Source organism: Protopterus annectens, chromosome 1.part2, assembly GCF_019279795.1.
Source record: "Protopterus annectens isolate FY-2018-M chromosome 1.part2, PAN1.0, whole genome shotgun sequence".
In the NCBI taxonomy this organism is placed as follows: Eukaryota; Metazoa; Chordata; order Ceratodontiformes; family Protopteridae; genus Protopterus; species Protopterus annectens.
In genome coordinates, this window is record NC_056727.1 from 227,648,249 (window position 1) to 227,661,373 (window position 13,125).

The following is a 13,125-nucleotide window of genomic DNA, read 5'->3' on the forward strand; positions in this document are numbered from 1 at the left end:
TTTTGCTTTGGTCTTGAATGAGATGTTGTATACAGTGTTTTGACATAAGTTGGAGATGGTGTTCAGCCTCTATAAGCCAAAATGTTGACAAAATAGTAGACTTGGTTGTGTACAGTTGATATCGGAGTCATTTAACATAACAAGAGACTTGGTGGTAGTTTGCTTTAGGGTACTGAATAGGAAACATTGTTTCCTGGTGTGTTTTTGAGGGTAGATATACAGCACAACAAACTGAAGGAACTTCTAGGGAAATCCATGCTAGGAAGAATGACATAGTAGATCAGGGTGAGTGATGTAAGACAAGGCAATGCATATTAATAAATATATAAATGAAAGCCTTCATTGAAAGGCATGTCTTTATGGCTGATGTATGGCTGATCAGTAATAAAGTTTAGCAGAAAAGAAGGGAACTGGTTGCAAGTTGTTTGTAGTAGCATTGCACTTGTGGGATCCTTTTCACTGTGTTTTAACATTAGAGGACTGGGACTATTCATCTTGTGGCTGGAGGTGTTGCCTGGTCTATCCGAGTTGAGAAATGCACAAAATGGCTCAAAGTGTAGTCATTTTATTGGCCAGAGGTCTCAGTAGTCAGTTTTCTGTTTCTTCAGTGCTGGTGAAAATTCAGCAATGGCACAGCTCTGTGCTCATTTCCACAGAGCTCAACAAAGCTTACCATCCTAGCCAGTGTTCCAGAAATGTTTTACTTGCATCCAGTGACATCCTGGCAGAGCTAAGTACTTTGGATTGTTAAACTGCATTTGTATCACTTATTTCAAGTAATCACTGATGTATTTTTAAACTACTCTGCCTCAATAAAGCACCTTAAAAGCCTTCAGTAAACCCCCAGTACACCACCCCCTTGTAGCTTACCAATTAAACGGCTGACAGCATGGGTATGCAATTTCCTAACTTCTCTTTAGCCAGCGTGGAGGATAGGGGTTATCTTGAGACACTGTAGCAACTGTCTCGTGTTTACCAACAACCACTTAATCCTTAAAGTAACAGATACAGTATGCTAGGGGAGTACTTACATTGTCATTGTAGAGTACACTGTCACATACAACCACACATCAGGTTGTCTAAACCACACATAACACCAACACACATAGCACACAACAGACACACACGCACGCATACACACACACACACACACACACACACACACACACACACACACACACACATAGATTAATGTGTGCTGAGGCACTTAAATGCAATCTTCCTAAACAACAAAGATCTCCTAGACTTCCCACTGGCAAAGCTATTATCGAGCAGACACAAAAGTGCTCAGCAAATCCACACATATAGCCACACTCAATGGAGCCCCAAATACAAAGCCCTTACAACAAGGCAACACAGTTGCCAGGACTGTAGTCATAGGAGACTCCATTGAAGAAATAATGATGCCCCCCTAACCAGGCTAAACAAGGAGAAAGAATTAGTTGATTATCTGGCACCAAGATCTGCCAAATTACACATTCACTCAAGTCATTACACCACAGGTATCAATCAGTAAGATTCCATCATACTCCATGTAGGTGTAAATCACATGATGGTGCTGTTAGACTATGTGTTTCGGGAAGGTATGAGCCTAGCATTGAGCAGCGTATCACCTTCATCAAGGAAGATGCCACAGTGGTGACTGATCTTAACAATTGTCTGAGTTTCTGGTGTCATTCTAAGGGATGCAGTATTTGCCAGCATGGGAAGATATGATTAATAGACCAAGTTGCTTTGCCAGGGATGGTCTGCACCTCTTGCCTCAAGGATTTTGAATACTGCCTTAAACTTTGACCAATTCCATAGTGCCTTGTTTTAGGCATTGCCAAATTGACAAACTTACCAACATAGCAAAATTAACTTAACTGAACCTCAGAGTGTCACTACCCAATGCCTCGAGCCTAAACAAACAAATTACACTCCCTCCAAGCCCCCCTCACTGCTGGGAATATAGACATCTGTGCATTTACCGAGACGTGTTTGAAGGCCACAGAAAGTGCCCCAGCAGTGCAAGTTTTAAGTACCTTCCACGCTTTTTAGGCCAGATGCACAGACAGGGGCTAAATTTGGAGGTGTCTTGATATACATCAATAACAAGCATACCTCTAAGTTGGTTAAACAGGGTGTTGTATTGGAGTTTCTCCAAGTGCAGACCACCATAGATAAAATCCCCTACCATATCCTAGCTAGCTACATGTTCCAATAAACTCAGAGAATGTACTTGGACTTACTGGAGACCCTTACCATCCAACTGAACACCCTACTCATGGGAGACTTTAATTACCCCTCTATAAACAAACTGGAAATCTTACACAGCCTCAAATCTGTAGGCACACAGATTCCAGGACTCTGCAAATACAAACACCCTTGACCAATTTGTGCATTCACCCACTGGAGGCTCATACAGACCTGACCTCTCACTCACAAATTTGGAAGAATGCAGCATCCTCCCTCCCCCATAATGTCCTCCCTGGCAAGGTTTGACCATAAAGCTGTCTCCTTCAAAATCAGTTAGGTAACCCCAGTAAACCTAGTAAAAGTTAGAAAGTACTCCAAGGCAAACTACCTTTTATTAAGATATATTTTGTTAAAATTCAGTGCCCCTCTGGTCCCAGAGAGCATAAAAGCCTATGCAGAATTTTTCACAGAAACTCAGTAAAACCATGTCAGTGACTGCATAGGGGCCTCTGTACCTAATAGAAGTAAGCCCATAACTAACTCTAAAAACAAACTGCCTTGGTAGCATCCCAAATTAAACTGGATATACAAAGGAAAAATGAGGAAAAAATCAAGGCAAAAATTAGGAAGTGTACCTCCCATAAAAATAAGAACTACATCACCAAAAAAGCAGGCAACTAAGAGGGTAAATTAGGTCAAATAAAGCCAACATCAAGACTAAGATAGCCTCCCAAGCCTTCTTCAGCTGTGTCAGAAACCTGAAGAGCAGCACACAGCAGTGTGCTGAACTGGTGGTTAATGGTGCTACTACATTCACTGAGTCTGGTGATGTAGCAAATCTTTTGGCTCACAAATTCAGTTTCAACTTTGCCCCCTATTTAGCTGCAACTGCCCCCCTCCAAGAAATAACCTTGAACATAACCCCTCCACCTATAGCATGCCATAGCTGCTCTTGCTAAGACCAAAAACACAGCCTTAGTGGGCCTAATAACATCCCAAGATGCCTCCTAAATAGTCTAAAATATGACTTATCAGGACCACTGAGGTCACTGTTTAACTATACTCTCAATACGGGCTTTGTGTCGTGAGAATGGAGGACTTTAACAGATCATGAAAACTACAGACCCTTTAGTCTGAATAGTCTTATTTGCAAAACCATTGAAAGAATTATCATGGAAATGATTAACAAAGACACAGGAGACCTCCAGAGACTGGATCCATTCCAGTTTGGCTTTGTCAAATGAAGGTCATGCCTACTGATCCTGGTGGACTTTTTTTGAAAAGGTCACCAAGGTAACGGATGAGGGTAAAGTGGTGCATACCGCCTACCTTAATCTGGTTAAGGCATTTGATACAGTAGTCCACTCAGGCATTGTTAACAAACTTACAGAGCTAGAAATAAAGGCCTTTATAATGAGCCGGAAGTTAGGATAAGTGAGACCACCTCCACAAAGAGACTGGTCACCAGTGGAGTCTCTTAGGGCTCCATACTGGGTCCACTGCCCTTTGACATCTACTTTGCAAAGGTCAAAGCCAGTGTCTAAGGCTTCTGCCTGACCAGGTCCGCAGATGTTTCCAAACTGGGAGCAGTTATGGAATCCCCCCAAGATGAAAACATCCTACAGGAAGATCTAACACCAAAGTCACAGCTTAAAACTCAGTGGCAAGGAATGCATTGTATTACCTTTTGGGAAGTTATCCACCCTGGGAAAACTACATTATCAATAAAACACCCCTAAGAGTTGACTTTCTAGCCAAGGATTTGGGAACTCATGTAGAGTGTAAACTAGCCTTCAACCAACATGTATTCAAGGTAGTAAGAAAAACTTCTATGTTGCTATACTTGTATGCAAGGGCGTGGCATCTATGTCCAGGGAAGTCATCATGCCACTGTACTTGGCCCTCATCAGGTCCATCATAAAGCATAATATCTACTTTGGTATGTATCTGACCAGACATGTGAAATAACTGGAACATCCACAAAGGTTCCTTATAAAAAGAATACAGGGAGTGCGCACAATGTCCTTTGTGGTTCACCTCAAAGCCTTATCTTTATACTCAGTCTCATATAGACTACTGAGAGGTGACCTATGCCTGTGTACAGAGAATCTTTGTAATCTGCTCTGAAGAACCTTTTGCACATGTACAAGACAAACAGCATCACAACTACTAGATCCAAAGGCCTACATTTTGCTTGTGACAAAAATAGGACATGTTGGAAAGACAGATATGTATCTCAGATATTTCCCATTCTCTGGAATAGGCTCCCCATCCATGTGAAGCATAATCCCTCCCTTTCCCTATTTTAGTTTAACTTGTACCAGTGGATGGGAAATCAGAAATTCACTGCTTGTCTGGTGCCTATGTCTCTGATGGACAAAGGCAGCCACAGTAAATCATGACATAAACCAAAAATCATCCCCTGTATAAATGTCTAAAACATAAAACTTGTGGGTCACACTTGGGTTGCATGTCTGAGCTTATTGAGGTCCTAGTGGTCATTAGCCTAGTATACACCTATGAATTTTTGAAGAGTTCATGGAGTCTCTTAGAAATTATATTTTTGAAGAAGAAAATTTTATTAATGTACTTCACAAAATACATATACACAATGGGACCGGTAGCTCAGAGGTGAATCCACCAAGTATTAAATACTGTCCACGAATGTAATCCAAAACTTTTAATTAAAGAAGCCAAATTCACATGAGCGCTTTTGTTTGGCTCATGCCAAACTTTTTCAAAACAGTAATAACATCATTTCCTGTTACTTAAATAATCCCTAGTGTTGATGCAATATTGATTCTAATTAACTAATTATGCCAATGATAATGTACTAGTTTACACACATACACTTAAATCAACATAAACTGAAAATTCAAAATCTTTCCTTTAACAGACGCAATAATAATGCATAAAAAGCTAAGCAAAAAGGATGAACAATAAACAATTACATAATAATGAAGTAAAATATTGAAGTGAAATAATGAACAAATAACAAACCCTAGACTGGGGTAATTTTTTCTTAATGTGATATGTGAACATATGTATATGTATGTTTATATTTTGATGTTATTGTTTTTGTATTTGCGTTTATTTATTTGATATTTTGTATTATATATGGATCCCCCATCATGGACCCACTTGATGTCAAACATTATTGAACCCTCATTTTAAATGTATGTATAAGTTCAGACGTCGAAAATATAAAATTCTTATATTGGTTTGTGTAATAATTACTAATCCTTAAGTAAAAAATAACATAATATAAAATGTGTGACTAATTTTTTTTCAGCTTATTCATGTAATGATTTAAATAAGTAAATAGATATACATACAAATATATAAATATAAATATATAATATAATATTATAAATAACATATATTTCAAAGTTAATATGATATGAGGTTAAAATGTTAAAATATTTTTAAAATGTTTTTTCTAAAAATGTGTATTATTAATGTTTAATTTTTGATCCACTTAATTTATAGTCTAATGGTGAAATAATAAAATTGATGGTTAAATGTAGTTATTATCCAAAAGCATGTTGCAAAATTCAACTTAGATAAATTTATTTGGTTTATATATTACATCAGTGGTATCGGGATAAAGATTTCAATTTTAAAATACTACTAATAGAAATATAATTATTCAGTCCTGGCCAATTGTTTGAATTAAGTCTAAGTTGCCAATAATGTTTGACATCAAGTGGGTCCATGATGGGGGGGGTCCATATATAATACAAAATATCAAATAAATAAACGCAAATACAAAAACAATAACATCAAAATATAAACATACATATACATATGTTCACATATCACATTAAGAAAAAATTACCCCAGCCTAGGGTTTGTTATTTGTTCATTATTTCACTTCAATATTTTACTTCATTATTATGTAATTGTTTATTGTTCATCCTTTTCGCTTAGCTTTTTATGCATTATTATTGCGTCTGTTAAAGGAAAGATTTTGAATTTTCAGTTTATGTTGATTTAAGTGTATGTGTGTAAACTAGTACATTATCATTGGCATAATTAGTTAATTAGAATCAATATTGCATCAACACTAGGGATTATTTAAGGAACAAGAAATGATGTTATTACTGTTTTGAAAAAGTTTGGCATGAGCCAAACGAAAGCGCTTATGTGAATTTGGCTTGTTTAATTAAAAGTTTTGGATTACATTCGTGGACAGTATTTAATACTTGGTGGATTCACCTCTGAGCTACCGGTCCCATTGTGCATTTGTTTTATACTTCGTTTGTCTTTTGGTTTTGGAATTACAAAATACATATAGTTGTGTATTAAGTTTTTCATATGTAAGGCAGCATTCAAAATACATGTTGCTGAACATTTTTCTGGCTACAACTCGCACATTAACAACATAATTTCTGTTTAGGCAAAAATACTTACTTCTAACATTAGCTGCTGTATCACTATAATTTATTATGTAAAGTATGTTAGGGATTTGTGAATCTAAAAGCAGTATACTTTGAAGGAATCGCTGCTATTAGTGTTAAATGAATTCAGTACATTGTTAAACAAATTACTAAGGTGCATTTTGGACAGCAGTGTTGTATCTGCCCATTGTTGGCAGATTAATTGATGTCCTTCAAGAATGCAACTGCAGTCCTGACATATGGGCTGTCCTGTGTGTTTTCAAATACCGAGTCATCTAAAAGCTAAGTAAACATTTTTTGCCTCAGCCGATGTCAGAAAAAGTGAAAAGGTTAATAATTGTTTGTCTTGTGGTAAACAAATACCTCATAAGGACTTCCATTCTTACTGCCTCCTTGCCTGGGCCCAGACCACGGCGTCCGCCTGTGCTGCCTGTGCTTGCTTTAATAAGTGCACACTATCCATGTCCATCAAGGCCTTTGCATGTGCCAAGCAGGCCAAGGCCCATCCTACAACTACTGTACTCAAGGCTGAGAACATTTCTATGAGAGAACATGTGTCCATCATTTATGTGGTAAGTCTTCTTTGGAAAAATTACCATCTGCATGTATCACGGTCTATTTCATCTGGTACGTAAAGAGCTTATCATGACACAAAAGGTATGGTGTACAATTTTAAGTTGCCTGGTATGAATTTTTTGAGGATGAATAGATGAACTTGTTTAAGAAGGTGCACTGTTCAGAATTTTTCAGTGTTGCCCTCAATATTCAGGTGCTGTTGGCCACTGAATAAATCCTGTCATAGGCCTAGTGACATACATAATCTAAAACTGTTAAAGGTCTGTTCTCCATCCAGTTCAGGGAGGTTCTATTCATTTTCTGAAGCACTATCATGTTTCTTATTTTTACCCTTATTTTTGGCACCAAGTATCTGACTATCAGTTATTTTCCTCATCCACCGGGTCTAGTAGATCCAAATTAATCTCCTCCCCCCAGGCTATATCCTGTCCATGTTCAAGGCTAGAGATGAGATTAGGGACCCTACGGCGACATCATACTGCTCCCAGGTGGTGTTTTCTCCTTTATTTCTGGCCTTCTGTGCACAGCCAATTCCACTCTGATGAATGGCGGTGGAACAGGAGCTAGAACTGAACTACCACTCACTTCCAAGAGGCTGCAATCCGCATGATGCTTTTGGATTATATATGGTTTTAAGAATTTTTGTGTGATGATTTTGATATTCACATCTATGGCGCGCATTTGGTAGTCTGCAGTAGACCTTCACTGCTTAATCCATTAGTCTGTTGTACCTTGAAATACAAAAATATTTCTTCCCCAAGGACAAGAAGAGTTGTAAATACAGTCTTTGGGTCAAATTCTGCATCAGAAATCTCTGAAATGTTCATTAGTTTGTTCTTCAATCTTGAGTTTTATCACAGAGAGTGAAAGCTATGTGCTTCTAAGAATTATGTTCTTGTTGCAGTCCTGGGTTTAATTCCTTCAGTCTCCATTTGCTTTATGTGTGACTGTTGAGTGAACCACTGAACCAGACAGGGCTTATGGGCCACCGTTGATAACATGCACGGCTGCCTGTTGGGTTTATCCAGTTAGTAAATTAAAAAAAAAATAATTGTCTAAGCTTAGTGGTCATTCTTGGACTCTTTTTCAGTCCCCATCTGTACCTCAACTGCAAAATTAAATGAAGTATGTGTGGAAGGTTTAGACTAGCCAGTCAGCAAACATATGTTTGGAAGGTGAGAGGAAAATAAGCTGCAAAAAAAAAAAGTATACGTGAGTGAACTACACACACACACACACACACACACACACACACACACACACACACACACACACACACACACACACACACACACACACACACTAGTCAGATATAGATTCCGGAACTGTGAGACAACAACCTTAGCCACTGAACTACCACATTGCTCCTTTTTAATGTATACTGTGTATTTTAGGAAAATTGTATTACAATTCTTAGCTTTTTTATTGTCATTAAGTAATTGGAGGATGGACCCTAGCAAACAATTTATATGTGCCCATTTTAATGATAATCTTAACCAGGTAATAGTGACTAATTTTTGCTTTTCATGTCTTGACTTTTTTCTTTAGATGGCATTTATAATATTTATATTGTTAGAATGGATCAGCCATCTTATGATTTCACTGGGGTTTAAAAATGTACTTTACAAAAGGAGAACATAATTTAAGTTCTTACTGACATAACAGTTTTGTATCTTTAAATATGGTTGGAATCTGTATGTGTGGAATGCAATAATAATGTACAACCTGATGTTTTCTGATATATTTCAGTGTAACGGCTACAGCCGCAAGTGTTGGAGCAGCTGGAGTTCCAGCTGGCGGAGTTCTCACCATTGCTATTATACTAGAAGCTATTGGACTTCCCACCAAGGATCTCTCTCTAATTTTAGCTGTGGATTGGATTGTGTAAGTAACTATTTAAGTATGCTATTTGTAATATCTGTCTGTTTTAAGTTTTATCTTTATCTTTTTATTTTGGCAGTGCTTTGGATTATTGCACTTCAGTAAAACTGAATTTAAAATTTTCAAAATAGTATGCCTTAATTGGATCAAAACAGTAAGTTTGTTTGTTTGTTTGTTTGTGTCTTTCGGCTTTTCCCGGTTAGGGGTCGCCACAGCAGAACTCCAGTCCGCTAATGATTGGCAGTTGATTTTTACGTGCCGAGTCGCCAGCCCTGACACTCAACCTTCAATCAAGGTACGCCCATTCATGCATGTCTCCACGCAGAAGACGCTCTAGCTGAAAATCGAACCGGACAGTGTCTTACTGTGAGGGGACAACGCTACCGCAGCACCACCACCACGGATACCTGATCAAAACAGTAAGAAAAACTAAAATCCCATTGATTTTCTTTGCCTTTCTCTTTCATTTCAAAGTGAGTGACTTGAGTGAGTGACTTTGAAGTCAGTTCTGTTGTACATCTTTAGTGCAGCTCTGCCTTGTTCCAAGGACTGAATTTCGTCATCAGGATTACACCATTTACATTATACATTACCTTGGGACAATCACAGCTGTGCTGCTTTGTGTTGCTAATTGTAAGCAGTTAATAAGGATGATGATCTGCTCTCTGCTACCCGCATACAGGCTGTGACCATAAACAAGTCATATATCCTTGCAGTCGTAACTGTTTAGTCTTTGACATACTATTCAACAGCTGCCTGCATACAGAGAGCCATATCTCTCAGCTGATCTGCTTTTGGCAGATCATGCTGATTTTACCTTCCCTTGAATTGCTCTCTACCGTGCTCTGAATTGTTTTTTGACAGCTCTGACTTGTGGACTTTCATTGGATCAGTTGTAGAACCAATGAAAATGAAACTTGTCCAGCTAAAATGGTAGTCAGTGAAGTCACCATACTGGCTGGCTTCTTGCTGCAGTGTACTATTGGACTGTTGGAAGGACCAATAGCACAGAGTGGAAACATATAGAAAAAGTGCAAGCCCTTTAAAAGCCGATGTAGTAACTGGTTTGCCGATTTTTTTTTTGTTTTGCCTTGACTGGGTTCTGTTCTGCTCAGGATTTGTTTTAGTGTAGTCAGGACTACAGTAGGCTACATGGTGCTACTGTGACTACAGAGTAGGGTTTCTTGATATACTTCTCTGAGCTCTCCTTTGCACATGCTGCTGATTTCAGATGAAAATATGATGTTTTGTTTAGATGGCTTACTTTGTATCGTATTTGTCAGGGTCCTGTCTGACTGTTAATTGTTCTTTGGTGTAGGGTTTGGCTTTGATAGGTCCACTTGTGCAGTGTTGGTTGTCCAAAGTTGTTGCTGCTGCTGCCAGACAGTCACTGCTAGTTCTTTTTTCCCCCTGCAGCTGTTTTGTAGCTTTAACAAGTGTAAATTTCTCAATCCAAGCTACAGTTTTTGCTGTCTGTTACTGTGAGGTGAGTTAGCCTGACTGTAAGATGGGCGAGACAACTACCGAAATACATAGAGTAAGTAAAGCAAGAGAGATATTGATGAAAAATCTCTTATTTTGCATTGATGAAAAATCTCTTATTTTGCATTAACATGTAAAATATAGTGTAATATAGCAACTGCTTTTCCAGTTTGGAACACAAGGGAAGCAGTGGGGAAAGTAGGAAAGCCCTGATTGAACCCATGTTTTACACTAGATTTTATGTTGTTAACATAAATAAACTTCACAGGCAGGAAACAGGAAATTACATGAGGTTAAACCAGCTCTATATTAGGTCTGAGGTGAGTAGGCTTGTCTGAAATGCTCACAAGAGGGATTTCTGGGAAGGAGTCCCAGCATCCCAGCAATTTTAAGTCTTTAGGAGAGTGAAGCAGCTGTCATGCAAATGACAGTTGGATGAATTTAGGTGCATTTCTAGAGTTTACCTTGCCTGTGAGGGAAGTTGTTGGGAGTCTTCCGTAGTTGTGGCACTGTTATTAGTTGTGCTTTTGGAGGTGCTAAAGGGAAGTACCTATGAACCTTGGAAAATTTTGGACCAGATTTGAGAGATTCTTTGTGATTACTGCATCAGATAGAAAGGAAGCAGTCCTGAATTGTTATTTTCCACAAAGCTTTAAATACTGCACTTCATTTATGTTTTCTGTTTTCCATTCATTTTGCCAAGAACAGCACATGTTTTGTTAATTGCCATTGCAACTAAGTGTTTCAGTGACTACTAGTGTGTGTGTGTGTGTGTGTGTGTGTGTGTGTGTGTGTGTGTGTGTGTGTGTGTGTGTGTGACACGCACGCACATATGCATATGTATGCGTGTATGTGTATACATAAATATATTCATCCACAACCATTTTCTCCATTTTTGCATATTGGGTTGGGACGTCACTTCAATAGTAACAAACATCTAGAGCCAATGCTTAAACCACCGGCTGGCTAGCCCTGCAGAAGTAGTTTTTTGCAACACACACACACACACACACACACACACACACACACACACACACACACACTCACACCTATGGCCAGTTTAGAGTATTCAATCCAATCTACTGCATATCTTTGGAATGTGGGAGGAAACTGGAACACCAAGATGAAACCCACATGAACACTGCATAGAAGGCGCACGCGCGCGCACACACACACACACACACACATACACATCTATATATAGGTATAGATGTAGATGTACTTCAAAATATCGAAGTATCAGAAAATCAAACAGTAAAACAATGGTCCTAAAAGTTCAAAATTGACAACATCAAAAAAAGCCTCATATTTTTGAGGGGCAGTCCCCTAGAACCCAGCAACCCCATGTGCCCCCTGCCAATTAAATATATGTTTACTCCAAGATTGCATAACAGCAGAGTAAAGACAAATTCCCACTCCCTGCTGTTCTTTGACCTCCCCAAACAGTAATGCCAGCAGAAGTGATCATATCATCATTTGATTACATCTTCCTGCATTACAGGCATTCAGTATTATGAACGTTAAACTAAATGTAATGTTCCCATATATATATATATATATATATATATATATATATATATATATATATATATATGTGTGTGTGTGTGTGTGTGTGTATATATATATATATATATATGTATATATATATATATATATATATATATATATATATATATATATATGAGTCTATATTACATCGTTGAACTCACAGGAGTCCGAACATTGTCATATTGAACCCAAATTGTCCGAAATCCAAAAATAGAGAAGCCACGGCATACCAATTTTTTTCCCAGGGAAAAAAATTAGTGGGCCGTTTTCCAGGCTTTGCTATGTCCTCCATTGTGGTGTGATCTCGGAGTTGGTATATTTAGGTAGGGGGTGTGTGGTGGGCACAGGCCCCCACATAGGGGGATGTGGGGTGACTAGTTTACTTTTAAAAGTGTAAGTTGTTTTTGTTTGTTTTTTTTTTTTGTAACGGAACAGCGATTTTTTTCCCAAGGAAAAAAAATCGCTGTTCTGTGTTTTTGTAATTAGTGGTTTTCGAACTTCATGGTTCGATATTACAACGTTCGAACTCCTGTGAGTTTGATTATGTAATATAGACCCTATACATACATACGTGTGTGTGTGTGTGTGTGTGTGTGTGTGTGTGTATATATATATGTGTGTGTGTGTGTGTATATATATATATGTGTGTGTGTGTGTGTGTGTGTGTGTGTGTGTGTGTGTGTGTGTGTGTGTGTGTGTGTGTTTTAAATTGTAGATGCTGTTTTTCCATATAAGTTTTTTTTTTGTCTCAAAGATGTATATATCATATATGTATAATTGTTTGTATTGTTGTATAACAGAGTATGTTGTGGTAAATGTAATTTCTTGTATGGTACTAGTTTGTGAAGATTTTCTGCATGATCCTCTGCTGAAAAAAGGCTCTTATGAGCTTAGTTGGATTTTTCCAGCTTACAAATGAAATTAAGTAAATATATAGATAGATAGACAGACAGACAATCGTATAAATGGGTAAGTGTATTCATAGAATCGATAGGTAGCCTTCTGGCACCAGCTCAGACATACTTTTTTTAAAAATTGAGATGCAGGTGCAAGGGTAAAC

At 38.0% G+C, this 13,125-nt stretch overlaps 1 protein-coding gene across 1 annotated transcript in view; it reads left to right on the forward strand.

The window, feature by feature from the left end:
• The window catches only part of SLC1A4 (solute carrier family 1 member 4), a 1,171,557-nt gene that overhangs the window by 1,122,202 nt on the left and 36,230 nt on the right, over window positions 1-13,125 (forward strand). Inside the window, 1 exon segment of the mRNA XM_044055695.1 lies at window positions 8,904-9,038. Coding sequence (XP_043911630.1) covers window positions 8,904-9,038 — 135 coding nt within the window.